Raw genomic sequence first — 26,096 nt, 5'->3', positions numbered from 1 at the left:
TAACTTTTAGATAACTATTAGTAACTTTTAGTAACTATTAGATAACTATTAGCAACTTTTAGGTAACTATTAGTAACTTTTAGATTTTTTCTTTATTCCTTTGTTCCTTATTCCACAATCTTAAAGTCCATTAATTCCCATTTTGTAATTATCTTGTATTTTGTTCCAGAATATTTGTTTTAAAGACGGTCGGTCCTCAATTATTTTAGTCTGCTCATGAGTTTTACTTGTTTTGTGGAGCATTGCTATTCCCCTGATCTGAGTTTCTTCCTAGGGTCTTTTGCTGTCTTCTATCTGTAAGTATATCTTTATATATGTTACAATAATTTATTAACTCAGTCTTTGCTCACAAGTAATACTTTTATTTTTTCTGTCCTTGTTGATTTTCTGGCAATAGGATTCTAGGCTAAAAATAAGTTTTCCCTGAACTTTGGGGATATTGTTGTTTTATTTTAGCATTTAGTATTGCTGATGACAAGTCTGATGTCAGTAATTTTTATTCCTTTGTAATTAAAATGATGTTTAAAAAAATTCTGAGTTATTAGTATTTCTTCATACGGGTTTTCTGAAATCTTAACATAGTATGTCTATCTAAGTGTTAAAAAATTTAATTTAGTCTGTTTTGGTAATTAGTTTTTCTTTGGAAAACTTTTTTTTTTTTAGGTCTGTGAAGTTTTTTTCTTACTTCTCTCCTTTTTTTCCCCTAAGTTCTTTTTTTCTATACTTCCTCTTGGATGAATGTTGTTGCTTCTGGGTATATCCCTCATATCTCTTAGCTTTCTGTTTGTCCTTTGTATAATCCCTACCTCCGCCTGCCCTGAAATTTTTAATTGATTGTACTCATCTTTGTGCTTGAGAGTTCCTGTTTTACTTTGTGTGTATGCTGACCCAGGTGATTATGAGGGAGCTGTTGCTTGCTGCTCATGGCATAAGCTGGGAATTTGTGTTTTCAATGGTAGCCTTCTTTCCCTGTCTCTTCAGGAGCTTAGTGTCTATGTGAGTCACTACACTGTCTACATTCATAAATGTCACGTCCCTGTCTACATTCATAAATGTCACATCACTGCTGCCTTGGTTTAGCATTAGCATGAAAGAGATTGGGAAAAGTGGAATGAGCTTAACTGTTAAGATAAATCACACAAATATGTTGTCATTTGAAAGTTGAAACTGAAATATCAGGTCTAAGTAAAAGTTTGTATCTTTTGTCTTTTCTCCTCAAGGGAACTGGTGTAACTAGTTTGGCATTTATCCTTCCAGACTTTGAAATATCCCTTATATGCATATATAAATGTTTAGAAATATATTATTTTGCATTTTAAAGCATAATTGCATAACATTTTGAATACTTATTGACTACTTATATGTCTGAGAATTTTCTATTTATGTCCTTATTAATCTCCATAACATTTTTATGAAGGCAGGCATTATAATAGTCTCAGTTTCATAGATGAAGATACTGAGTCAAGGAGAGGATAAGTATCTTGGACAGGTTATTTAAGAAGGAAATGATCATACCTGTTTTCAAAGAGGTATGTCTGACTTCAAAGTTTATACTGTTAAGTATATTGAATTCTGTAGCTACGTGTATACTTAATATTCACACCAATAAAAAGTATCTACTGTGTTCTTAATTTCTCTTATTGTTCTTTATTCTTAAGTGGATCTTCCAGTATTTTTTAACTATTAGGGATTGATTATTAATTTGTTTGCTATTATAGTACAACAGTAGATATCCTGATACATTACCTTTTAAAAATATATTATTAGTAATACTTAAGATGGATATCTCAATGTATTCTTTGGTGTGTCAAAGTGAAAGTGAAAGTGGCTCAGTCTTGTCAGACTCCTTGGGACCCCATGGACTGTAGCCCACCAGGCTCCTCTGTCCATGAGATTCTCAAGGCAAGAACACTGGAGTGCATTGCTGTTCGCTTTTCCAGGGGATCTTCCCGACCCAGGGATCTAACCCAGGTCTCTTGCTTTGCAGGCAGACTCTTTACCATCTGAGCCACCAGGGAAGCCCTTTGTTGTATCAAAGTGATTACACAGTTCTGCTTATTTGCCCCTGAAAATAGTTATGACACTGAAGTCTTATATCAGCAGTGTATGATGCTACTCATTGCTGTACATTATCGCTAACAATATTCTTTACCGTCTGAGCCACCACGAATCCCAAGTAGTTGCCAATCTGATGTAAACAAAATATTGTCTCTTTGTTTTGTCTTTTTCTGATTATTATTGAAGTTGAATATTTTTTCTTACGTTCCTTTTATGAATTGCTTATTTGATTTTTTTTTGTCCTTTTGAGTTTTTTGTCTTTATTATATTCACTAATAGATACTCTTTTATTCTGGTACTAATCCTATTAGCACTATGCTTTTTTTTTTTTTTTGAACTGGGGGCTGCTCTGCTACCACAGCTGCGCGGTAGGCCCGCCTCCCACCCAGGTGACAAGCTCCACCTATTTGGCATTGCAGCCACTAGGCTGGCAGGCTGCTGCTCACTGATTGGCATGCCCTTGGTGTGAGGCACCCCAACTCAGTGCACTGTCCTCCCCGGAAGATAAGCCGAGATTGTTTCCCACGGAAGACTGGCAGGTGGAGGAGCGGAGAAAGGAGGCCTAGCACCTGAGAAGGGCTGGGGTGCGAGCCCACTATGCTTTTTAGGTTTAAAGTGTTTCTCGAAACTTGTGGTTACTTGTTACTTTTCTGTGCCTTTGATATTTCTCTACATTGAGTCATATACCCAACATAGTTCTAATGTTTCACATACTTTCATTGTTTTGTCAGTCTTTTTCTTATATGTTGATGTTTCTAGATAACCTTTTTTCTTGCTATTCTGAATTAAATGTTTTCTTCTTTATATCTTCTCTGAGGTCTTACTCTTTTTGTCAAGATTTCTAGAACAGTAATACTACACTTCTTGTTTTTGCCTTTTATGGAAATATCTGTGATGTTTTACTACTAAATATGAAGTTTCCTATTGGTTTGAAGTTGCCATTATCAGCTAAACAAGCAGTCTTTATGTTCTTAATTTTCATTTTTACCAGTGAATGAGTCAGGGAACATACTCAATGCCTTTTCAGTTTCTGTTGAAAAATGACAGTTAATTTTTAGGTTGTTAATACATATCTGAATATGCTTACTTTTTAAGGTATTAGAGGTGTTTAAAATGTTTAACAAGTGCAATTTAGGATAGAAAATTCTTTTCATTTGGTAGTTAGTCATGCCTATAGGGATAGAGTGCTTCTAATGAGAATGTATAATTTTTTGTTTCTGGGCCTTAAAGATCTAATAGGAAGTCTGAGTCATTTCATAGAGACTGCCCTTCTAGTTTTCTCCAAGGACTGTTCTCTGCACAGTGTATTATTGAGAGAGTTGTTATTGCCATTAACAGTGACCTGGCTAATCACATGTCTTCTCCAGTAGAATAACTTTAGAATGTGTATTCCAATATTTAAAGGATGATAAAAAAATTTTGTAGTGAACTATGATAAATATTTGAACATACCAAAATAAGGTCTTTGATTTGAATTTGTGAACCCTTGAAAAGAACTTGGTGGCGTATTGCATATATGTATTTCTTTGGGTTTCCCTCCCCAATCCCTTCCTTTTCCTTTTCTTTCTTTTTCTTTTTTTTTTAATTCTGGAGGCTCTAGGCTCAGTTAAATATTTTAATGTGGCAGACAGCCAGATTTCCAATAGTCCTGAACTCAGCATGTTGCTGTTGCTTAGCAACTACTTGTGAAGTCTTGTGGATATAACTGAATTATAAGTAGGGTTATGGGCAGAAGTGGAATTGAGATTGGTAAGAAAGGCATACTCTTCCCCCCACCCCCCATTTGAATTTGAGTTATTCTTTATGCAGAGTTAGTTTTCAGAAATCTGGCTCATAAAAACTGGGTGTACTAACCCTATCAGGAAGACAGGGCTCTGTAGAGGTCTTGTTTGTAATTACACATTTGAAAGCCTGTTTTTATTATTAGGATTAAATAGTCTATACTGGAGAGATAGCAGTAAATGGAAAATAGAGTACTTCTCCTAATTTTCATGGTTATTCATGTAGAAAAGTTTCTACAGATGGTATTACTGCCTATATTTCTTTTCCACATTTGTTAAAATTTACATGTGTAACAAATTTTTGGTTATAATTCTATAAAAATTTTTAATCACATTGTTTATTTAGTGTCTTAAAAACTGTCCTATAATAGTGACCATGTAGGCATTTGATAAATACACAAGTACTCCAAGCTATCTTTGCCATTTCTCAGTAGAGCAATGGGTTTTTGAGTGGAATTTATTAAAATTTTATTTGAGTCAAAATTTAAGGATCCTCTCAGTCCTTTGTTTTCCATTTATTCCAGATGGAAAACTTTAGACCTAAAGGTCTTGAATGATTTGCCCAAGCCAACTCTCTCCAATCTGTGTTTTTTTCTGCATTATTATCTTCTCCTGATGCAGATCTAAAAGCTTTTTTTTTTTTTTTTTGCACTCATATTTCATCAGTTTATACAAAGTTTAATTGTAGTCTGTAATTTAAAGTAAAAACATAAACCGAATTCAGTAGCAAGCACAACTAATATGAGCAGATTTAGATGAGAACAGAAGAACATGAGATCTCAGTAATACTTCTGGTCATCAGTCAATATGTTTATAGAATGGGTGGAAAACATTGGCTTCCTTGGTCTAATGGTTAGTAGGAGAGAGATTAAGGGAGTTTTCAAAGTATAATATTTTGGTGAGATTTGCAGATTTTTTTTTAGGTTCTGAAAGAAAACAAAGTGATAATCCTTAGTTTTTGGTAAAGGAACTGTGTTTTCTTAAAATATATCACAAGATTTTTGTAGTAGCTTCTGATAGCCCAACTTGTGAAAGAAAGCTTTTAAGAATATTTGCCTAACACAAGTAGATTATATTCTCTTATATGCATTGTTTGCCAGGGAGATTTCAGAGTGGGCATGTAATTTTTCTTTTTTTGCTCCCTGGAAGAATGCTGGTCCATTCTGAGTTGTATGCCCAAGAGAGATCTTGTTATCAAAAGCGTAAGTTTTTTCTTAAATTCTAACAGAAGAAAAACATAGATTTGCAAATAAGATCAATTCAAAAAGTTGCAGTAAACATAATTTTAGTTAAATCTATTCAATGATAATATACTAGCAAATATTGCTTTTTTACAGAAGGAAAAAATTATAGGTACAAAGAAGAATTTGAGTTTCCTCTTTGAAATGAAAGATTAGGCTTCTTTTTGAAATTTAGTTATGTTTGTTGTTAAACTTCTGTACACATAGGCTACGGCCACAGAATATCTGGTTCTCAGATGACATTTTGAATTCCTGTGGGTTGTAGGAGGTCAGGGTCTAGAGATGGGTAAGAGTATAGAGATGCGGAGGAGGGTGACATTTCTGGCATGTATCTAAACTTCTCTAGAGCATTTACTTGCTGTACTAATTTTTAACACTAAGGTGCCATTGATAATTCAATCCTCCCAAAATTCCAATTGGTGTGTGATAAAATGTTTACTTTGAAAATTTCATGCTTTTTCTGTTCCCTTAAATATAAAACTGGTGTCAGTAAAACTAAAATGTATAATAACTGCTTTAAATAATTTTAAGGAAATATGAAGTGCTAAGATATATATTTAAAGTGATAATTTGACTTAGATATCTGGAATTGTAAAATACTTTTTCCCACTTGTTGTGCCTTGTTATCAAATTTCAACCCATTTGTTACATTCTTCCTAATTATAACTCATAGGTTAATTCATATCTTTTTTTTTGATGAGGATCATAGTTTGTTCAGGTAAGTGAACAAGATGAATTTACATTTAAGATTTAAATTGGCTTAAAGATGTGGATACAGTTCTAAGTTAGATCTGAATATCCAAGTCACATGTGAATACAACATTAAGAAAAATAAGTAAAACAATAAGCTAAGTTACCTTTCATTCAGAACACTGCTTAAAATAATATTTATGTTTTTAAAGGCTTGGTTGAACTTAATTTTAGAATCTAGCTATCCTTAAAAGGATATACTACCAATGGATTGCTTTTTTGATGTATTTTCATCCTTCACTGGAGCTCTTTTTGTTACTTAAAACTGTTCTGCATTTTTATGTCTTAAACACATTGTTTATAAGCTTTATTAAAAATAAGTCTTTTACATGTAATTTTCATAATGAAGTTTTTAGACTTTCCGAGTATCAAATACATGAATTCCTTTTTTGACCAAAGAAAACATTTTAAAAGTTAATTTACCACTTTATTAAAACATAATGGAGGGTTTGAGATATTTAAAACATGAACTTTGATAGGCCACATTTGTTTTAATATGATTTGATTGTAACCAACCTTTCATTTCAACAGCTATAATTTAAATTCTTGAAAATAAAAACAGATTTTTTCCCCTTTTACCTTTTCTCTTTATTTTCCTTTTATTTAGTTATTTTTAATTTTGGTCATTCTGTAGTAGCTCATGAGCTTCATAGTTAATTGCATTAGACTTCACATTGCTTGGCATCTTTATGATTCTCCAGAGTAAATGTGTTATATACATACAAGCATGCATACTAAACATAAATGTGGCTTCCTGGTGGCTCAAATGGTAAAGAATCTGCCTGCAATGTAGGAGACCCGGGTTTGATCCCTAAGTCAGGAAGATCCCTTGGAGAAGGAAACAGCAGACCATTCCAGTATTCTTGCCTGAAGAATTCCATGGACAGAGGAACCTGGTGGGCTATAGCCCATGGGGTTGCAAAGAGTTGGACACCACTGAGCAACTAATGCTGAGAAAGACTGAAGCATAATTAGGTTGGAAAGTTAGAATGATGACAAACATTCTTTTATTTGGGTGACAGAAACATGTTGTCAACTTTAATATTATCCCACATTAAACAAAACTGAAAAACCAAACATAGCGGTATTGTAAAGATTAAATATTTATATGTTTAACTTTTACTTGACATGAATAACAAGATTGTTTTCCTCAGGAATTGTTGTAGTTTGATTGAAAAAACAGTTATTGAATGTTGACTGTGTGGAAAGCACTATATGTTGGAACAAGTTTGTGTCAAAAAATAAGGCCTAATCCCCACCTGTTTAGAGATCTGCTTTGATTAATATTTAATCTTTATATTTTTAATACACAGTAAAATCTTTTACGCTTAAGTAAGATTCTCAAATGATTGCAGGGGAAAAGTGTTAGGAAAAAAAATGCAGCACTGTTCAGATTTTGACAGATTTTAGAAGTTTAGAGATGTAAGAACTATGATTAAAGTGTTAACTTTTTCTCCTGAAAAAAGAACACTTAAATATTTATGTACATGTATACATGTGTACATATATAAGTAAAATGGTATGGACAATGGCATGTAACTTGAAATTGGTCGATTAATTTAGCTTAGAATTCATTTTTCTTTAATTGCCACTTAGTAAGAAAAAGTTCCAAGTTAATATTCTAGATGAAATGCAAGGTACATAATTTTCCCCAGGAAAATAAAGTGTTTTTGCTGGTGGTTTTCCTCTTATATTCACGTCTATTCTGGGATTCATACTAGCATATTGTTTCTATTTTTAGGCTGTTGCCAGGCAGATTAAAAATTTCTCCTCTTAGGATTGCCCACTTTCTAGTTTTCTGATTGGTTACATGAACCTGCTTTCTTTAGCCAACCACAATGACTATGCAAATTGTATTTCAGTTTCTGTTGCAGTGAGAGAACTGATAAGATGGCTGCAGGGGTTTTCCTTTGGGGTATGTTTATTATTCTAAAGAGGATTTTCATCATTATGTAATAAGCAAAAGTAGATTTTTTTCAAAATGGTATTTTATTTCTTGAAATGTGAAATCAACTAATTAAACAAGTTTTATAAGCCTTGAAAAATGCCTCTTATGTCAGATTAGGTTAATTTTAATGGAGTTCTGTATTGAACCTTGTTAGAGGCAGCATTTTGTGTCGGTGGGTATATGTTACTTTTTGTTAGTAAACATCCTGACTTCTCAAAGGAAGGTTGACTTCTGTGTAAACCTGCTGTATGTGAACATGCCAACATGTTAGTGTGTAATTCTGTCAGAGATATTCTAGATTACTACCTTTGCTTTATAAAATAATTTCATTGTTTCGCTTAAGAATCATTTTTTATTTTAGTTATATGTATATAGCCCATCATTCTTTTAGTCGGTGTTCACTAAGTGTATCTTATATTTCAGACACCGTGTAGCTTATTAATATTATTCCCGGATATTTACTTTATTTTTTATTCTTTTGTTAAATGACCTGTAAAGTACGTCATAGTGATACCAGCATATTTTTAAGATGTTTTCTGACAGCAAAACTTGGGCATTTAAAATGTATTAATCTTATACTAAATACATGATGAGATGTGCCAAAGTATTTCATAAAATAGACATGAATGTAGGTATTATAGTCCATTTATAATATTTATTTTAAAAATTGAAGTATAGTTGACTTACGGTTTTATATTAGTTTCAGGTATAAAATGTGATTCAATGTTATTATAGGTTATATACCATACAAAGTTATTACAATTTTACTGACTGTATTCTCTGTGCTATGACATTCCTTCCCTGTGACTTATTTATATTATAACTGGTAGTTTCTACCTCCTGATCCCCTTCACCTGTTTCATTCATTCCCCACATTGCCTCCCCTAATAATTATTTCTAGAAATATACATGTAACGTACTGGTAAATACAGTGGCAAGACACTTCATATTGAATAAAGACAGCACTGAGAACCTGTGACAAAGCATTATGTAACACCAGAAAGTTCAGTAAATAAGCCTTGTTTATAAGCAAGTTTATCATTAATTACATGTAAGGCCTCTTAGTTATGGTACCAGTTTATAGTAAAAGAGAATGCTCCTGTTTCACTTAAGACTCCCTAGTCCTTTTGGAAAAGGCAGTTGATTGCATTTTCTATGTATAGGATACTTGATTCATATATGTACCTGGAGCGTTCATTTGCACCATACTCAGTACTGTTTTCTTGTTGGTAAAATTTGTTTTGTTCTTTTATCTTCTCATGTCCATTATTACATCCTATGAGATAAACATACTACAGAATTATGTCCCATTTAGGACAGGGGGAAAAAAGTAACTGGCTTATCTGAGAGGAACACATGGAGAACAAGGTTGCTGTTTTTTCTACATATTGCCTTTTATAGAAGTATACTAGTGTAATTACACGTCTACTTGTTGACCTAGAAGTGTTAATTCTCTAAAGTGGGAACCAGTTCTCAGTTCTTTTTGTTTTTGTTGCTTTGTCTGTTTTGAAAGTGTGACCCAGTAAAAGTCATAGGTTGAAAACAAATGAAAAATTATTCAACTCTAGTTTTGCTGTTAAAAAAAAAAAATCACAGACTTATTGAAATGTAATTCACATGCCATATAATCCACATGATTAAAGTATACAACTCATTGATTTTTAAAACATTCACACAGCGTGTAACCATCACTACAATTAATTTTAGAACATTTTTTATTACATTATAAAGAAATCTTGTATCCGTCAGGAGCCATTCCTCATTTCTTCCCCAACCCCCAGTACTAGCCAGCTACTTAACTGCTGTCTTTATAGATTTGCCTATTCTGGACATTTCATATAAATAAAGTTACTCAGTGTGTGGCCTTTTGTGATAGGCTTCTGTCACTCAGCATATTTTCAGGGTTTATTCATGAAGTTACATTTATCAGTACTTCATTCCTTTTTATAGCCAGATAATATTTCATTTTAATGGATATACCACATTTTATTTATCAGTTGCTGGACTATGCTGGACTATGGCTATTATGAATAGATACTTTTAGGAGGTTATGAGAAGTGCTTCTATGAGTATTTGTGTATAAGTGTTCGCATGGATGTGATTTTATTTCTTGTGGATATGTATACCTAGGAGTAGAATTGCTAGATTTTTATAGCAGCACAGTTCAAGAAGTGCCAGCCTCTTTTTCAAAGCACCTGCTCCACTTTACAGCCCCATCAGCTGTATGAGGATTCCAATTTCTCTCCATCTTTTGCTAACACTTGTTATTTTCTGCTTTGGTTATAACCATTGTGTTGTGTGTGAAGTGTTAATTATGGTTTTGATCTTCATTTCTCTAATGACTAATGATGTTGAGCATCTTTTTATGTTTGTTGCTTATTGGCTTATCTTTGGAGAAATATCTATTCAAGTCTTTTGCTCATTTTTAAATTGGGTTGTTTTATTATTATTGAGTTATAGCAGTTTTTATATATTCTAATAGATACAAGTCTCTTTTCAGATATATTATTTACACATATTTCCTCCCATTGTGTGAGTTATCTTTTCACTATCTTGATGGTTACCTTTGCAGCACAAAATTTTTAATTTTTATGAGGTCTAGTTTTTTTTTCTTTTGTTAATCTCTTGGGTCATATGTAAGAAATCATTGACTATTCTAAGGTCATGTAGATTTATATCTGTTTTCTTTTAAGATTAAAAATTTTAGCCATTAGATTTAGGTCTTTGACCCATTTGGAATTAGTCTTTATTTATGGTATGAGATAGGGATCCAAAGCCATTATTTAACATGTGGCTATTCAGTTGTTTCTGCACTATCTGTTGAAAACACTGTTTGTTCCTCATTGAATGGTCTTAGCACTCCTGTCAAAAATTATTTAACCATAAATGTGAGGGTATATTTTTTGACTGTTCTAATCCATTGCTGGAAGAAGTACAAGCTGGAATCAAGATTGCTGGGAGAAATATCAATAACCTCAGATATGCAGATGATACCACCTTTATGGCAGAAAGTGAAGAGGAACTAAAAAGCCTCTTGATGAAAGGGAAAAAGTGAAAAAGTTGGCTTAAAGCTCAACATTCAGAAAACTAAGATCACGGCATCTGGTCCCATCACTTCATGGAAATAGATGGGGAAACAGTGGAAACAGTGTCAGACTTCATTTTTTGGGGCTCCAAAATCACTGCAGATGGTGACTGCAGCCATGAAATTAAAAGATACTTACTCCTTGGAAGGAAAGTTATGACCAACCTAGATAGCATATTCAAAAGCAGAGATATTACTTTGCCAACAAAGGTCCGTCTCGTCAAGGCTATGGTTTTTCCAGTAGTCATGTATGGATGTGAGAGTTGGACTATGAAGAAAGCTGAGCACCAAAGAATTGATGCTTTTGAACTGTGGTGTTGGAGAAGACTCTTGAGAGTCCCTTGGACTGCAAGGAGATCCAACCAGTCCATTCTAAAGATCAGCCCTGGGTGTTCTTTGGAAGGACTGATGTTGAAGCTGAAACTCCAATACTTTGTCCACCTCATGTGAAGAGTTGACTCATTGGAAAAGACTGATGCTGGGAGGGATTGGGGGCAGGAGGAGAAGGGGGCGACAGAGGATGAGATGGCTAGATGGCATCACCGACTCGATGGATGTGAGTTTGAGTGAATTCTGGGAGTTGGTGATGGACAGGGAGGCCTGGCATGCTGCCATTCGTGGGGTCGCAAAGAGTTGGACACGACTGAGCTGAACTGAACTGATTCCATTGCTCTCTCTGTCTGTCCTACTAGTAGTGCATGCTCAGTTGATAAGTTGTGTCTGACTCTTTGCAACTCCATGGACTGTAGCCCACCAGGCTCCTCTGTCCATGGGATTTTCCAGGCTAGAATACTGGAGTAGGTTGCCATCTCCTTCTCCAGGGGACCTTCTCAACCTAGGAATCAAACCTGCATCTCCTGCATTGGCAGGTGGATTCTTTACCACTGAGCCACCTGGGAAGCCCTAGTAGTACCACACTGTAAAGATTACTGTAGCTTTATAATAAGTTTTGAAAATGTGAAGCGTGAGTCTTTCACTGTCTCTCCCTGCCGCACCCCCCTCCCCCATATTGGCTATTTGGAATTTCTTGCATTTCCATATGAGTTTTAGAATCAGCTTGTCAGTTTCTGCAAAGAAGATAGTTGAGATTTTGATAGGGCTTTGCCTTGAATCAGTCAATCAGTTTTGAGAGTAGTGACGTCTTAATATTAAGACTTCTGATTCAAGAGTATAAGGTGTCCTTCTGTTTATTTAGATCTTCAGTTTCTTCAACACTTTGTAATTTTTTAGAGTATTGGTTTTGTACTTTTTGTTAAATTTACTTTTTATGCTATTGTAAATGGAACTATTTTCTTAATTTCATTCTGAAATTGTTTTTACAAGTATTTTTTATTATATTTTTCAATATATTGATTTTATATCTTGCAACCTTCTAGACTTATTTACTGGTTCTAATAAAATTTTTGATGGATTTCTTAGGATTTTCTGTACATAGGATTTTATCATCTGCAAATTGAGATAGTTTCAGTTTTTTCTTTTCAAGGTACATGACCTTTATTTCATTTTCTTGCCTAATTGTCCTGGCTAGAACCTCTAGTCAGTGCCTAAGAGCAGACATTTTGTCTTGTTTCTGATCTTAGGGTGAAAGCTTTCTGTCTTTGACAATTAAGTATGTTAGCTATGGGTTTTTCCTAGATGCTCTTTATCAGATTGAGGAAATTCCCTGTGGTTTGTTGAGCTAGTTCTATTGTTACTTGCTTGGATGACTTAATGAAAAGTTACTTTTAAAAAGATACTTGGATGTTTAAGAGCTTCTTTGTAATAATGTTGGCGCTAATATGTGAACCAGTCTGTAGGCTGATGAAATTGAGGCTGTAACAGTCAGAACTCATTCACTGTGTGAATAGGCCTTAGCAATTATATTAAATGACTTTTCCATTTTCAAAGAGAGAAGAAAATAGTGGCAAATACAGTATAGTTTATTGCTTATTGTTTTGAACTCTGGAAGACCCCCATGGTTGCAAAATTTAAAGGATGAAATGCATAAGAAGTGTATATATACAAAGAAAGCAATTTCATGCTGAATCAAGTGTCTTTTTACTTTACTAAGTTAATTATTATCCATGTAATGAATGATAGTAGCCTGGCTATTGATGTATTATTTCAGATGTAAAGTTGAACTTGTATAACTTGTCACTTAAATGGGAAAAAATATGCCTTGGTATAGGGTCTGACATATAAATACCCCTTGATAAGTGTCAGTTTCTTTATCCCTTTAAGGTGGATTGTTTCATTAATAAAATGGGGACTTTATAATATAGAAAAAAAGTATAAGACATACCTGGGAATAATAAACATCAGATTCAAGATTATGCTTATCTTTGAGTTAAGGAATTGGGATGGGGAAGGAGTAGCATGCTATCTGATAGTGTTATACAGGAGGCTTTGTTTTTAATTTCTTATCTGGATGATGGGTTCACATGTGTTCATTATGTTGGAGTTTATATCTTGCTGCATGTTCTCTGTATTTAATAATGAAAAATTAATTATAAAAGAACATCAATATAGCTAGAGTTTAGTAAAATAATTCAAAATTTAAGCTAGAATCAAACTTAGCAAGCATCTAGTCTAACCTCGGTTTTACTGGTGAGTGACATGAAATCAGGAGAGTTTGGGTGATTTATCCTGTGACAACTATTATGCTAATGTTGGAACACAGAGTAGATTTGGTTTTGTTAGTTTAGAAATCTTTGTTTTGCCAAGCTTTTATAATAATGTATTTTTGAGTTGTGGTGGATTATATGTGCATGCATGCTCAGTTGTGTCTGACTCTTTGCAACCCCATATACTGTAGCCTCCCAGGCTGCTCTGTCTATGGAATTTTCCAGGCAAGAATACTGGAGTGGATTGCCATTTCCTACTCCAATGGGTAAATTATATAGTTCACTGTTGTTATTGTTTTGGTAAGATTACCTATCCCTGCGTTTTGCCATGTGACGTGAAATGTTTCCCCATGAGAGCTTTTTTCTCTCTACCCTCTTAACTTGGGTTTAGCCAATGGGCTGTGAGTGAAAGTGGCATATACTGTGTCTAAGAAAAAGCTTTAAAATCCATTGTATATTGTATGGTTCTGTCATTGTGGGCTTTTTTTTCTCGGTCATTATGGGCTTTTCTCTATGCCACAAGACCTGGAATTGTGGGGGCTGGGGAAGCATTTGCTGCTTCTTCAGCTGATGACCTAGAATGAAGAAGATTGTTGGTTATTAGCCAGTCATTTTTTTTTCCCTTACTGCTTTATTACCTAGTGAAAGCTGACTGACACAGAAAGTAAGCTGTCTGTCCTTTCTCCTTAGATTGAGTCGATAAGAAAAGTGAGCTCTATTTCCTATCATTTGAAGGATTCACATCTTTCATGTTGCCCTCCTAAATCATTCTGGGTATTTTAATTCATCCAAGTAAAGTATGAAAAATTTTGGACAAGTGGTTCTTAAATTCTTGAGGAAATAAAATACATAGCTGTCTGTAACTTTACTCATTGCTGCCCAGGTGCTGGTGGAGTTTGATGAGTTGGATAAGCTAGTGGGCCCTGATGGATAACTGGCTAATTTTCTGAGGGGATGTAATTTAATAAGTGTGTTCTATAATTGAGTTTGTTGGATCAGGTCAATTAATTTGACTTTGCGTATGTAACAGAATGATCCCCGAAATACACTGGAAGAAGTTATTTTAAGGTATCTTGCATTTTTTCATATAGAATATTCTAGTATTCTTCAAAATATATCAGTGAATGCAACAAATTAGACTGTAGTGATTGTTCTGGTTTGCTGTGCTTATTAATCAATATTGATTTGCTCTTGTTTTGTCCAAGGGATTGTTGGTAGAGCAAACTTCTGTTTGCTTTGTTGCTGATTAGTTTTAAACATTTAGTTAAGGGATATCCCATTATATGTTTTGATATCTCAGCTGATATCATGAGGTTGCTGAGAGGCAGAAGGGGTTATTTGTTGCATCAAATATTATGAGCACGTGAAACCATACCAAACTCATGAGTTAAATTATTAGATAAGGAATGGATTTCCACCAGTTAATGTTTCCTTTTTTTTTTTTTTTTTAGTGCAGTAGTGTTTTTTTGCAATTGAGGGAAGAACCATAGCATAGTAGAATTGAAGAATTGTGAACTGTAAGGGATTCTGGATTCTCAAGTAAATATTGCCAATGCTTTGTGAGTGACTTCAAGAGAAGTTTGGAAACAAGATGAAAATCCTTGTGGAAGTTTTAATAGGAGTAGTGATTATGTTTTACTACAGTTTTAGAAAAATAGCTATTGACAAAGTTGACAAGATATCTAGTATTTAAGATAAAAATTTAGAAACTATATTAAATCTGCACAGATAAATATCAAGAGGATGAATCATTTCACTCGCAGTTTCACCAGTCTTCACTAATGAACAGTAAACAGTATGCAGATTAGCAGAGTGATTATTCTTTATGATTTTATTTCCAGGACTATTGCAGAATTCTCAAGTAAAATTTAGAAGTGCAGAATAATATCACACGGTTCTCAATTGAGAATGGAATTCTTAGCACAGTAACTGAGTTGCGTTTCTATAGAGGCTAGGAATCCTCAGCATAAAGTGATTATTTAAGAGTAAGCCATCATTAGTCAAGCCTACTGACTAATGTTTGTTTAATCCATTTAACATAAACTCAAATCTGAAAAATTATTTTCAGCATCCCATTATTCAGAATAATGTTACAGTACTATCAGTTAAAAGCATGAATTTAATTGGAGTGCTTGTGTCAAAGATAGAAATGTCAAGTCCACTTAAATGGCTTTGCTTAGCATTTTGCAAGTTTTTGCTAAAATTTTATTTTTAAATATATTTCATCACATATCCATACTTTGAATTAATATAGTGTTTGTGTATGTGTCTGTGCGCTTTGACCCAACAGTTTTGGTACTTCCTGTTGTCTTGTTAGTTAAAGCAGTTCTTGGAAAGCAGTAGTATAGATCCTTGTTTATTTAATCAGGAAAACCCTGCTATGGACCTGTTATTGAAATAAGAATCTGGGGGTATGTTACAAATATGTGTCAATTTCATAGTTCACCTTTAATTTTACCCCGTTTGGATTCTTGGTAGAGCACTTGCCCTCATCTGCTTCCCTTGTTGCCGGGCAAGGTTTGTGATGCTGACGTCTGATTGGTGTAGGCAGCTATGGCTTTAAGCCAATCAAACAGTGAATTTCAGTTCTCTCACGAGACTGAAGCATTCAAGCAGCTGCTGATTTATTTTTCCTATGGTGAGATTATATAAACTAAGAGTATGGCTGCAGCAAGCTCCCTCTTGGGTATGTTTGAAAAATTACAAGGTTCCTCTGTAATTGAAAGAGAAAAAAATGAAGTTTATTTTAAAAATTTACTACTAAAAATCTCATAGGTAGTGAATTTGAGAAAAAATATTCTGATAACAGATTTCCTATTTTTATTTTATAATTTTATTTTTAAAGGACTAGAATGATATCATGTAGAAAAAATTTCCCTTCAATTTACATGAATATTTATTATGTAGTATATATATTTGCTTATTTCTTCAAAAAGGGAGAGCTCATAACCTTTTTGTAACCTGCTGCCAAAGGCAGTTAAGGTGAAAAGAATATAGTAATTGTACTTAAAACACTTAATACAGGTTATTAAGAATCACATTTTAATTTCATTAAATGAATCAAACTAAGTCAGTTCAGTGCAGTAGACAGCAAAACACTTTATAATGCTATCCATAGTTAACCTTTGGGTCCAGAATACAATTAACTTTTGGAATTGGAAATCTATAACGATAAGGATAGATGGGTATGAAAATAATCTTGTTAGTTATTTGGATTTAAGATTTTGCTGGATTTTTAGTATAAATGTTTTATATACGTTAAAGACTATGGAATTTTAAAAAGAAATTTACAGTTGAATCTCGCAGATTCTAACCCATTGTGTAGAGATGTATGTTCTTGTTATGTATTGTCCATATTTGACTCATTCCCCAGGTAGGGCATGGATTTATATTTCTGGAAATATTCTTTAAATGAAGATAAATAAGATTTACACCTTTTATTCTATTTTATTTATGTGGTATATTTTGTGTACGTTATAGGTTTAGAATTTTATGCAATCATGTTCTAGGTTACTTTTATCAGACAAAGAACCTCACTGAAGTGTTGTGAATCCAGGTTTTAACTATGTTTTTCTGACCTTATTGTCTGTCTCCTGTTGCTGGGCAGGAATCAGAATGCTGGCTGCTGATTGGCTGAGTTTGTGAGCAGCTCTTGAACAGCCACTTAAATTCTTGAGCTTTTTGAGCAGGCAGATTGTAGGCTAAGACATTACAGCTTTTGGTAATACTTCTCTTTGTTGTTTCATAGCTATAATCTCTTTGCTAGAAAGAAGAGTGTGAAAGGAATGGGTGGAGGGGGATGAAGCAGAGAAAAAAATAATGGTTTCACTTAAAGAAGAGGCTTATTGGGCTTTCCTTAAAAATAATTTACCCAAAATTTGAAAAAAAAAACAAAAAAACCCCAAGCCATAGAGACTTATTTGCAGGTAACATACCCTTCTTGGTTATTTAAATATAAATTCCTTTAGTAAAGGTGAAATTCTTGTTAATGCTGTAGAAAAAGATTTTTTTTTTTTAAGTGGTGATATTTCCCCACAGTTCTTGAATCTAAACATTAAAGTAAGGACTTAAAACATGTTTTTCTTATTATCTTCCTTATGAAAAATGTTTTCAGGAGAAAGTAGTTCATTACATTTTACATATTTGCTTCTAGATATGGCAGACACTTTCTGCTGTAAAATATAAGTGCTTTTCCTATGAAAATAAATTGCAGTCCTGTGAGAGTTTCATGACTGTAGTGTTGCCACCTAAAAAAGTAGTATTTCTTTTGTAGTATAGTTTTGTGAATGATATGTCAGTTCCAGATGACGATATTTAAAATGATCTTTAGAAATGTTTTGTTCCAGTCATATAGTAATGGAGACTTGTTTGCAGGTAACACACCCTTCTCTGCTGTGTCTTTCTTAAATATACATTATTTATGCAAAATAGATTTTAAAAAACTTACTGCTGATTGGTTTGCATAGATATGGCTGAACTAGTTTGAACTGGTTGTTCATGCTTCTTCCTTCTTGCTTTGTTATTTATTATATTTACTTAGAACCCTTAAAAGATCCTGTAAATGGCTGTAGTGTGCGCCCTTGTGGGTATAGATGGTAGTTATTCTGTAATTCTTTGTATAGGCTTTTATTTTACTGTATTGATGGCAATTTTGTTGATAAAACCAGCTTGCTTTGATAACATTTATTTTTATTAAATGTTACTTGGTGGCAGTTAACATTGAACATGATGTGTACATGGTAGACTTTCTAATTCATATACAAACTACCAAAAATATTTAAGAGAAACTTGTTTCAGATTCTGTATGCCTAAAAACATCCTGAATGTACATAGACAATTACAATAACATTTGTTGAGTGCTAACTGCCTTCCAAACACTTAATGTATAGAATCTCATAATCATTAGTGCAACCTCTGTGTCAGGTACTGATATTCCCTTTTTAAGGTGGCTGATATTAAACATTGAAATGCTAGGTAACTTGCCCTGTGTCACACAGTAAGTACATAAGAGTTAGAACTAAAGCACATGTTTCTGTTGGCAGAATTCATGTTCTTACTGGAATTACTAAAAATTATGAAAATATGCTTTTTTAAAAAGAGGAATGTTTGTTTTTAATGCATCTGGCAACAGCGACCAGTTATGTATATAACGGCTGAGAAATGTGGCTTTTACAATGTCAAAATCCAGAAGAACTGCAGTTCAGTATTTGAAAATATTTAAAGGGTAACCACACTCCTAGTACTATAAATTTAATCATTTTTATGTTTGGAGTCAGCAAGGAAAATGTCTACAAAACTTGCATTGTATCTTCTTTGCAGAACATTTTTCAGTAAGTGAGTTTAAAATGGATTGTAGGTGGGGAAAATTTTGAAGTTTAAATTGTAGCTGCATTTAATAATCCTTAAAAATAGTGCTATGATAATTTTGCTTTGACGTTTCTTCTCATTTTAAGGTAGTTTTTATAAATAGTTTTACTCAGCTATATAACTTAAAAACCTAGGAAGACTAAGAAATATAAGTAGTTGGCCTACGGTAATAGTATGAATGCAGATTTTGTACTGCAATCTAGAAGTGCTGTGACAAAATGGTTGATTCTCAAGCTTTACTGGCCTCCAGCAAATAGGCTGGGCCATAGTTTTGTGCCTTTCAGCTAGAGGAACGATGGAATATCAGGAACATACCTGTAATTGAAAAGTTGGGTTTATTATTTGTTGCAGTGAGAGAGAATGCTCACCTTGGGGGAAACTGAGGTGTATCAGTAGGAGGATATTAGAAAAAAACCTGGTAAAGGGTTTACTTATAGTATAGGTTGGGTTTTGCTGGAAGGGTTTGAGGCAGGAGAGCCTTACTCTGGATTAGGTACTATCAGAAAGTGATGGAGGGGAGGAGCAATTCTGTGCTCAGTAACTATCTCAGTAACTGTTACCTATAAGAAAGACAAACTACAGTGAGGGTAAAACCACAAGTGATTAAAAAAAAAGTGTAACCATCACTTGTTTAGTCAAAGGGGAAGATATTTAGTAATTTATGTGTTGCTGGGTTGCACAGTGACCTTGCCTAATTTAAATGCTGAGGTTGTTAAGTCCAACATGGCTTAGCTAGAAGCATCAGATCAATTTATAATAACACTGAGCTTTGAACCTTAAATTCCTAGATTTCAGAGCTGCTTTTTTCCCTTCTCCAAGCAAGTATATCCTAGCATCATTCATACTGGTAATGGTGATACTAAGTGAATATCCATTTAAAAGCAATATTCATGATTCCTGTATATCTTAGTCCTTAAAAGGATGTTTGTTTTATTCCACTGTAGAGTGGCAACATTGTCTTTTTCTAGGACCAAATGTGAACTGGCCAGATGTTAACACACACAGAAACACTGATAGAGAATATCCTTATCTTAGTTCTGATCTATTTTACCATTTAGTATGATATTTGCAATTTTCTTTTATAGATAACCTGTATTAGATTTTAGTTGTTTACTTCTATTAGATTTCTGAGAGCTTAATTATGACTCAGTTTTGAATTTTGTAGAATGAATATTCTGTGTTGAGATAATCTGTTGTTTATTTTTACCTTCTGTTTATATGGTAAATCACATTGCTTGAAAAAGAAAAATTTTTTTTCTTAAATAACAGAAATGTATTGTCTTACATTTCTGGCAGTTAGAAGTCTGAAATTAAGGTGCTGAGGGGGCCATGCCCTTACTGATGAAGCTAAGGAAGGATCTGTTCCATATTTCTCTCCTAGCTATGGCTTGTGACTAACTCCAGTTACCACACAGTGTTCTCACATGTATGTGTCTGTGTCCAGATTTTTCCCTTTTAATAAGTGCACTCATCATATGGAATTAGGACCCACCCTAATGACCTTATTTTAACTTTTATTATCTCTGCAAAGACCCCTATTCAAATAAGGTTACAATTTGAGAAATTATGTCTTAGGGTGTTAATTTATTTTTTTCAAGTGGACATCTTTGTTAGGCCTAAAATCTGCAATGCTTAGTGACTTATAAATCTACACTGCCTCATTTTTTTATTAATGAAATTGACTTTATGTATATGTATTTTAAAGAGCCTATTCACATAGTTGTGTGTTACTACCTTTTAAAGAAATATACTTTTAAATAACTCACAGATGAAAGAAGAAATCACATTGGAAACTAGAAAATATTTTAATAGAACAGTGAAAAATATGACACATTAAAATGTGAGATGCAGCTAAAGCAGCGCTTAGAGGGAAATTTATAGCTTTACATGAATACATTACAAAAAAGAGGAAAGATTAAATTTAATGCGTAATATTTAGCATGTTGTGGAACTGCCAGACTATTTTCCAAAGCAGCTGTACCATTTTACAATCCCATTGCCATTGTATGAGAGTTTCAATTTGCTCACATTTTTACCAACACTCATTATTTCTTTTGATAATAGCCATCCTGGTGTGTGTGAGATGTTACCTCATTTTGGTTTTGATTTGTATTTCTCTGATGACTAAATGATGTGAGGCATCTGTTTATATTCATTGCTTATTGTCTTTTTTTGTATCTTTCAGAGAAATGTCTGTTCAAGTTTGTTGCCTATTTTTAAGTTGTTTTTTTTGTTGTTGTTATTTTTCAATTGCAATAGTATTTTATTTACATCCAGATGTAAATCTCTTATCAGATATATTATTTGCAAATATATGATTTGCAAATACAGTTGACCCTTGAAAAATGGAGGGACTAGGGGTGCCGAACCCCTGCACAGTTGAAGATCCTCATGTAACTTAATAGTTAGCCCTTTGTACCTGCAGATTCAACCAACAGTGGGTCAGGTAGTAGTATAGTATGTATTTATCAAAAAAAATTCCAAGTTTTAAGAGGACCCCTAAAGTTCAAACCACATTCAAGGGTCAACTGTATTTTCTTCTATTGTGAGTTGTCTTTTCACTTTCTAGGTAATAATCTGTTACATTATGTTAACAGTTATTTAGATATTTCTGGTTACAAATGTAATATTTCTTTATGTTCCTTAATTCTCCTTTCTTTTTTCCCCTACCTCTATACCTCTCCCCCATTCCTCTCTGCTTTCATTCTCTTATTATTCCTATGACAACTACTTTTTTACTTCATGTACTTTTTTAACGCTCTCTCCTCCATACTCTGAATCCATTAGCTTACTGAGAATGAAAACTACTTTCCCCCTAACATTGCCTAGTAATTAATTTCTTATGAACTGTATCTATTATCAGTTTTATGTCATATAAATTCAATAAATATAAAAATTAATACACAGCATTATATGTGTTATGCTTTAAATAAATTAGCATAAATAATTATGCTTTCTGTAATTACTTTAAAATTACATAAAGTGGTGCTTGCTTCTAAGATCAATTTGCAATAAGTCTATAATTAGGTGGCTTTGGTTTCAATTGTTAAACTCTTTCTTTTTCTTTCTTTTTTTTAAAGATTCAAAATGGATAGTATAGAAGAACCTCAAAAAAAAGTCTTTAAGGCTCGAAAAACAATGAGAGTGAGTGATCGTCAGCAACTTGAAGCAGTGTACAAGGTCAAGGAAGAACTATTGAAAACTGATGTCAAGCTGTTAAATGGCAACCATGAAAATGGAGATTTGGACCCAACCTCACCTTTGGAAAATATGGACTATCTTAATGACAAGGAAGAGGTGAATGGCATTGAGAATGTTTGTTTTGACCCTGAAAAAAGTAAAGCAGAATGGAAAGAAACACCCTGTACCTTAAATGTTCATGTAAAAAGCAAGCAGGATGATGACTTAAAGTGTGAACCTTTGTCTGCAAATAATATAAGTCCAGATCTAGCCTCTAAATTGACTGCTGAACCATCTTCTGGTGATCCAGCTTCTGATCTGGCTACTGGAGGTCTGGGGTCTGGAGATCCTGTCTCTGGAGACCTGGCCTCTGAAACATTAACCTCTGGTGATCCTGCTTCTGATGACCCTGTCTCTGGTGATCTTGCCTCTGGTGAAACAGTCTCCAGTGAACTGGTCTCCAGTGAGCCAGTTTCTAATGAACTGGTCACCAGTGAACCAGTCCCTGGTGAGTCAGTCTCCAGTGAACCAGTCTCCAGTGATTCAGCATGTGATGATCCGGCCTCTGGTGATCTTGCCTCTGAATCACTGGCCTCTGATGATCCAGGCTCTGGTGATCTGCCTTCTAGTGATCCAGCTTTTGGTGATTCAGCCTCTGGTAATCCAGCCTCTGATGAACCAACTTCTGAGACAGCCTTTGACCCCACCTTTGACCCAAGTTCGGTACCAGCCTGTGAACCAGTTCCTGAAACTGATAGTACAGAGCCCAGTAGCAATAAAGGTGATGATTTTCTTCAACAAAATAGAGACGATGAAAAGTTAGATAAAATTTTCTCATTTGATGAGAAAAATAAAGCTGATAGTAATAGTGATGCTGATGCAGAAGCTCTCGAAACAGATGATACAATTATTTGTTCAGATCTGTCTCCTGAAAAGAAGTTAGAAGAAGATGCAATCACAGAATCTGCTCTTGGAGAGGAGGCTATATCTAGCAGTGTGGAGATTGACCACAGTGAAAAGAATGAAGAAGAAAATTCTGCAGACCTTATAGAAACCATTAGTGAAGATGTTATAAAAGATGACAAAAATGAGAATATCCTAGAAAATACAGATTCTATGGAGACAGATGAAATCATTCCTATTTTGGAAAAGCTTGCACCTGCTGAAGATGAACTCACTTGCTTTTCTAAAGCTTCTCTCCTTCCAATTGATGAGTCAAATCCAGATTTGGAAGAAAAGATGGAAGGTTCTTTTGGTTCACCGTCTAAACAAGAAAGTAGTGAGAGCTTGCCAAAAGAAGCCTTCTTGGTCCTCTCTGATGAAGAGGATATCTCGGGTGAAAAGGATGAGTCTGAAGTTATATCACAAAATGAGACATGTTCTCCAGGTTAGCATATTATTTAAATTTTAAAGATTTTGATTATCTTTAATAAACAGCTTAGTTAAACATTCTCATAAAGTTTTAAGTTTCTTTTAGTTACAGAGGAAGTTGAGAATGATGATGACTGGAATACTCTCTTCGGAGAAGGCAATGGCACCCCACTCCAGTACTCTTGCTTGGAAAATCCCATGGCCAGAGGAGCCTGGTAGGCTGCAGTCCATGGGGTCGCTAAGAGTCGGACACCACTGAGCGACTTCACTTTCACTTTTCACTTTCATGCATTGGAGAAGGAAATGGCAACCCACTCCAGTGTTCTTGCCTGGAGAATCCCAGGGACGGGGGAGCCTGGTGGGCTGCTGACGTCTATGGGGTCGCACAGAGTTGGACACGACTGAAGCGACTTAGCAGCAGCAGCAGCAGAATACTCTAACTTGACAGGTTCCTAACTTCACAGAATTCAGAATTAACAAAGATGCATTCTGAGAGCAGCATTATGTAAAGTGCTGAGAAGGGAGATAAAAAACGTAGAAAATATTACACTTGCCCGTAAGAAGCTTGTAGACTGGAAATAGAGATAAGATGGACCAATATAACACTGTAATATAACAATTTCCAGTACATAATCAAAATTCTAAAAGTTGTTCTTGCTATCATTTACCAACTGAATAACCTTGAATCTATTATAAAGGCCTACTATTTAATTTATTTTCTTCAAGTGTGACAAATTCCATTTTACAATTTTCCAATTGAAATCTGATTTTTTTTAATATTCTTTGTCCAGGGAATGATACCATCATTGCTGGAATTCAGAAACCTGGAGGCCTAATTATATGTTTGATAAAGACTATCCATTTGCTTCCTAAACATTCTAGATTCTACCTAATGTTTGATTCATTTTCTAAATGATCTCTTAATAACTTACATCTCTATTATTTGATTATGTTCCTCTCTTTGGTTAGATCCCTATTACTTTTAGGATTATTTCAGACTCCTTATATAAAAACTGTATAAACTTCATGATTTGGTCAATGCTTGTCTTTCCCATCTCTTTTGTTATTGCTAGAGAAAAAGGGAGAATGAGAAAATCCTACTTTGGTTTCATGGTCAAACTCAAGCATCATTCCCATGTGAAACTTTCTCAGTTACTTTCACACTGGCATGAGTACTTTTATGGTTCCTTTGTGTCACATTCTCTTAGCCTTAGAGCCCTGTGAGTGGAGTGACCTTGTAATAAGAAGCATAGCATTTGGTTTTAGTTTGTTTGAAGAAAAAAAAAAAAAAAGACACAGGATTCCCCCACCCCACTCCAATATATCAAACCTACATTTCTTTTGGAAATAGAAACTTTCCCCTTATTAAAGATGACTTCATTTCCAAAGAGCATTCATTCATTTATTAAACCTGTGTATATAGAAAGGCCAGGTTCTTCTTGGCTTGGGGATTTAAAGGTAAAATTTATTACTTGCCCTGAGGATTCTGACAAGAATTAAACCACAGGCCATTAAATACAAGGTTGTGAATACAGTAATAATGTTAAATTGGTAGGCTGGGAGTTTAGAGGAGAGTAACTTTATGAGATACAGATGTATTCAGGGAAGCACTTTCCTTTCACTATCTGTGTAACGTAGAGTTTTAATGAAGATAATCCCTCTTAATGGCAACTGCATCCTACTTGCTCAGGTCAAAGATCTTGGAATGATTCTTTTTTTGTTTGGTTCATGTTCCATATCCAGTCTGTCAGGAAATCCTGTTGTTGCTGCCTGCACAATAGATGTAGAATGTAGTGTCTTCTCGTCATCTTCACTGCTATCACTTCTGCTCTGAGCCATCATAATCAGGTCAAAATAATACTTGGGTCACAGTTAGTGCTCAGTAAATGTTTGTGGAATTAAGTAAGTAATTTGTAATATAAGAAATATAAGAATATTTTAAGTAATATAAAGAAAAGTGTGTCATGGAGGACCTTGCATATAATGCCAGAACATACTAGCACTGGGGAACCATTGAATGAGTTCAAGGAGAGGAGAATAACATGATCAAATTTACATTTTAGAAAGATAATAAGTAACAGTGTTTAGGGTGAACTTCACTTATTTCTCAGTAAGTATAGAGAGAGTAGTATTAAAAATATCTTTTGGTAGTGAATATAAGAAAGTTAGAGCAAATTGAAGCTTTAATGGGTTTATATGTTTTACCTTTATTCCAGAATCTAGGCTGTTGGAGACTATTCCTCCCACACAGTGCTGTTAAATGCAGCAAGATGAATATTCAGCTACCCCTATTGCATACTTTGAAAATTCAGAGTTGGGTTTATTTTTGGTTACTTACTTTTAGACTTTTATTTGGTTGTATGCTGTTAACAGAGTAAGTTTAGTAATAGATTTAATTTCTTAGCTGGTAACTGAACTTTTATTTTCTGTCCCCGGATCCAAAGGAAATTTTGTTATTGTAGATTAAAGTATAGTTTCTTATCTGTTCTTTGTTCTTTTTATATGGTGGTAGAATCTGTTTCATGTCATATTTGTTGCTGTTCATCTGTCAAGGTATTACTTTCTTCAGATTCCTTATTCTTGACTAATTTTTAGTATTTTCAGAACACAGAATTATAAATCTGGCTTTTCCCTCTAAGTACTAATGCTTATGGCTGTACTAGTAGGAAAACATAAAACTTTTTATTTCAGACACTTCTTTAGCAAATTTGT

The 26,096-nt window shown here is 34.1% G+C and overlaps 1 protein-coding gene across 18 annotated transcripts in view; it reads left to right on the top strand.

Annotated features, from left to right (window-relative positions):
• ATF7IP (activating transcription factor 7 interacting protein) overlaps positions 1-26,096 on the top strand; it is a 115,076-nt gene that overhangs the window by 31,363 nt on the left and 57,617 nt on the right. For 13 of the 18 annotated variants that reach the window (XR_015164229.1, XR_015164226.1, XR_015164230.1 and 10 more), the window contains one exon: positions 21,914-23,400. Coding sequence is in view for 8 of the 18 variants with exons in the window: in XM_086401931.1 (XP_086258057.1) it covers positions 21,921-23,400 (1,480 nt within the window). In the remaining 10 variants the exon portion in view is untranslated. Of the gene's footprint in view, positions 1-7,615; positions 7,746-21,913; positions 23,401-26,096 lie in introns of those variants that run through there. The other 5 variants (XR_015164231.1, XR_015164227.1, XR_015164234.1 and 2 more) reach the window with 1 other exon arrangement.

The sequence above is a fragment of the Bos grunniens genome, chromosome 5 (assembly GCF_055505025.1).
Source record: "Bos grunniens cultivar Pamir isolate PY7600 chromosome 5, Bosgru_T2T1.0, whole genome shotgun sequence".
NCBI lineage: Eukaryota > Metazoa > Chordata > Mammalia > Artiodactyla > Bovidae > Bos > Bos grunniens.
Note: the sequence above shows the minus strand (reverse complement) of the source record. Positions and strands in the feature narration are given on the sequence as shown.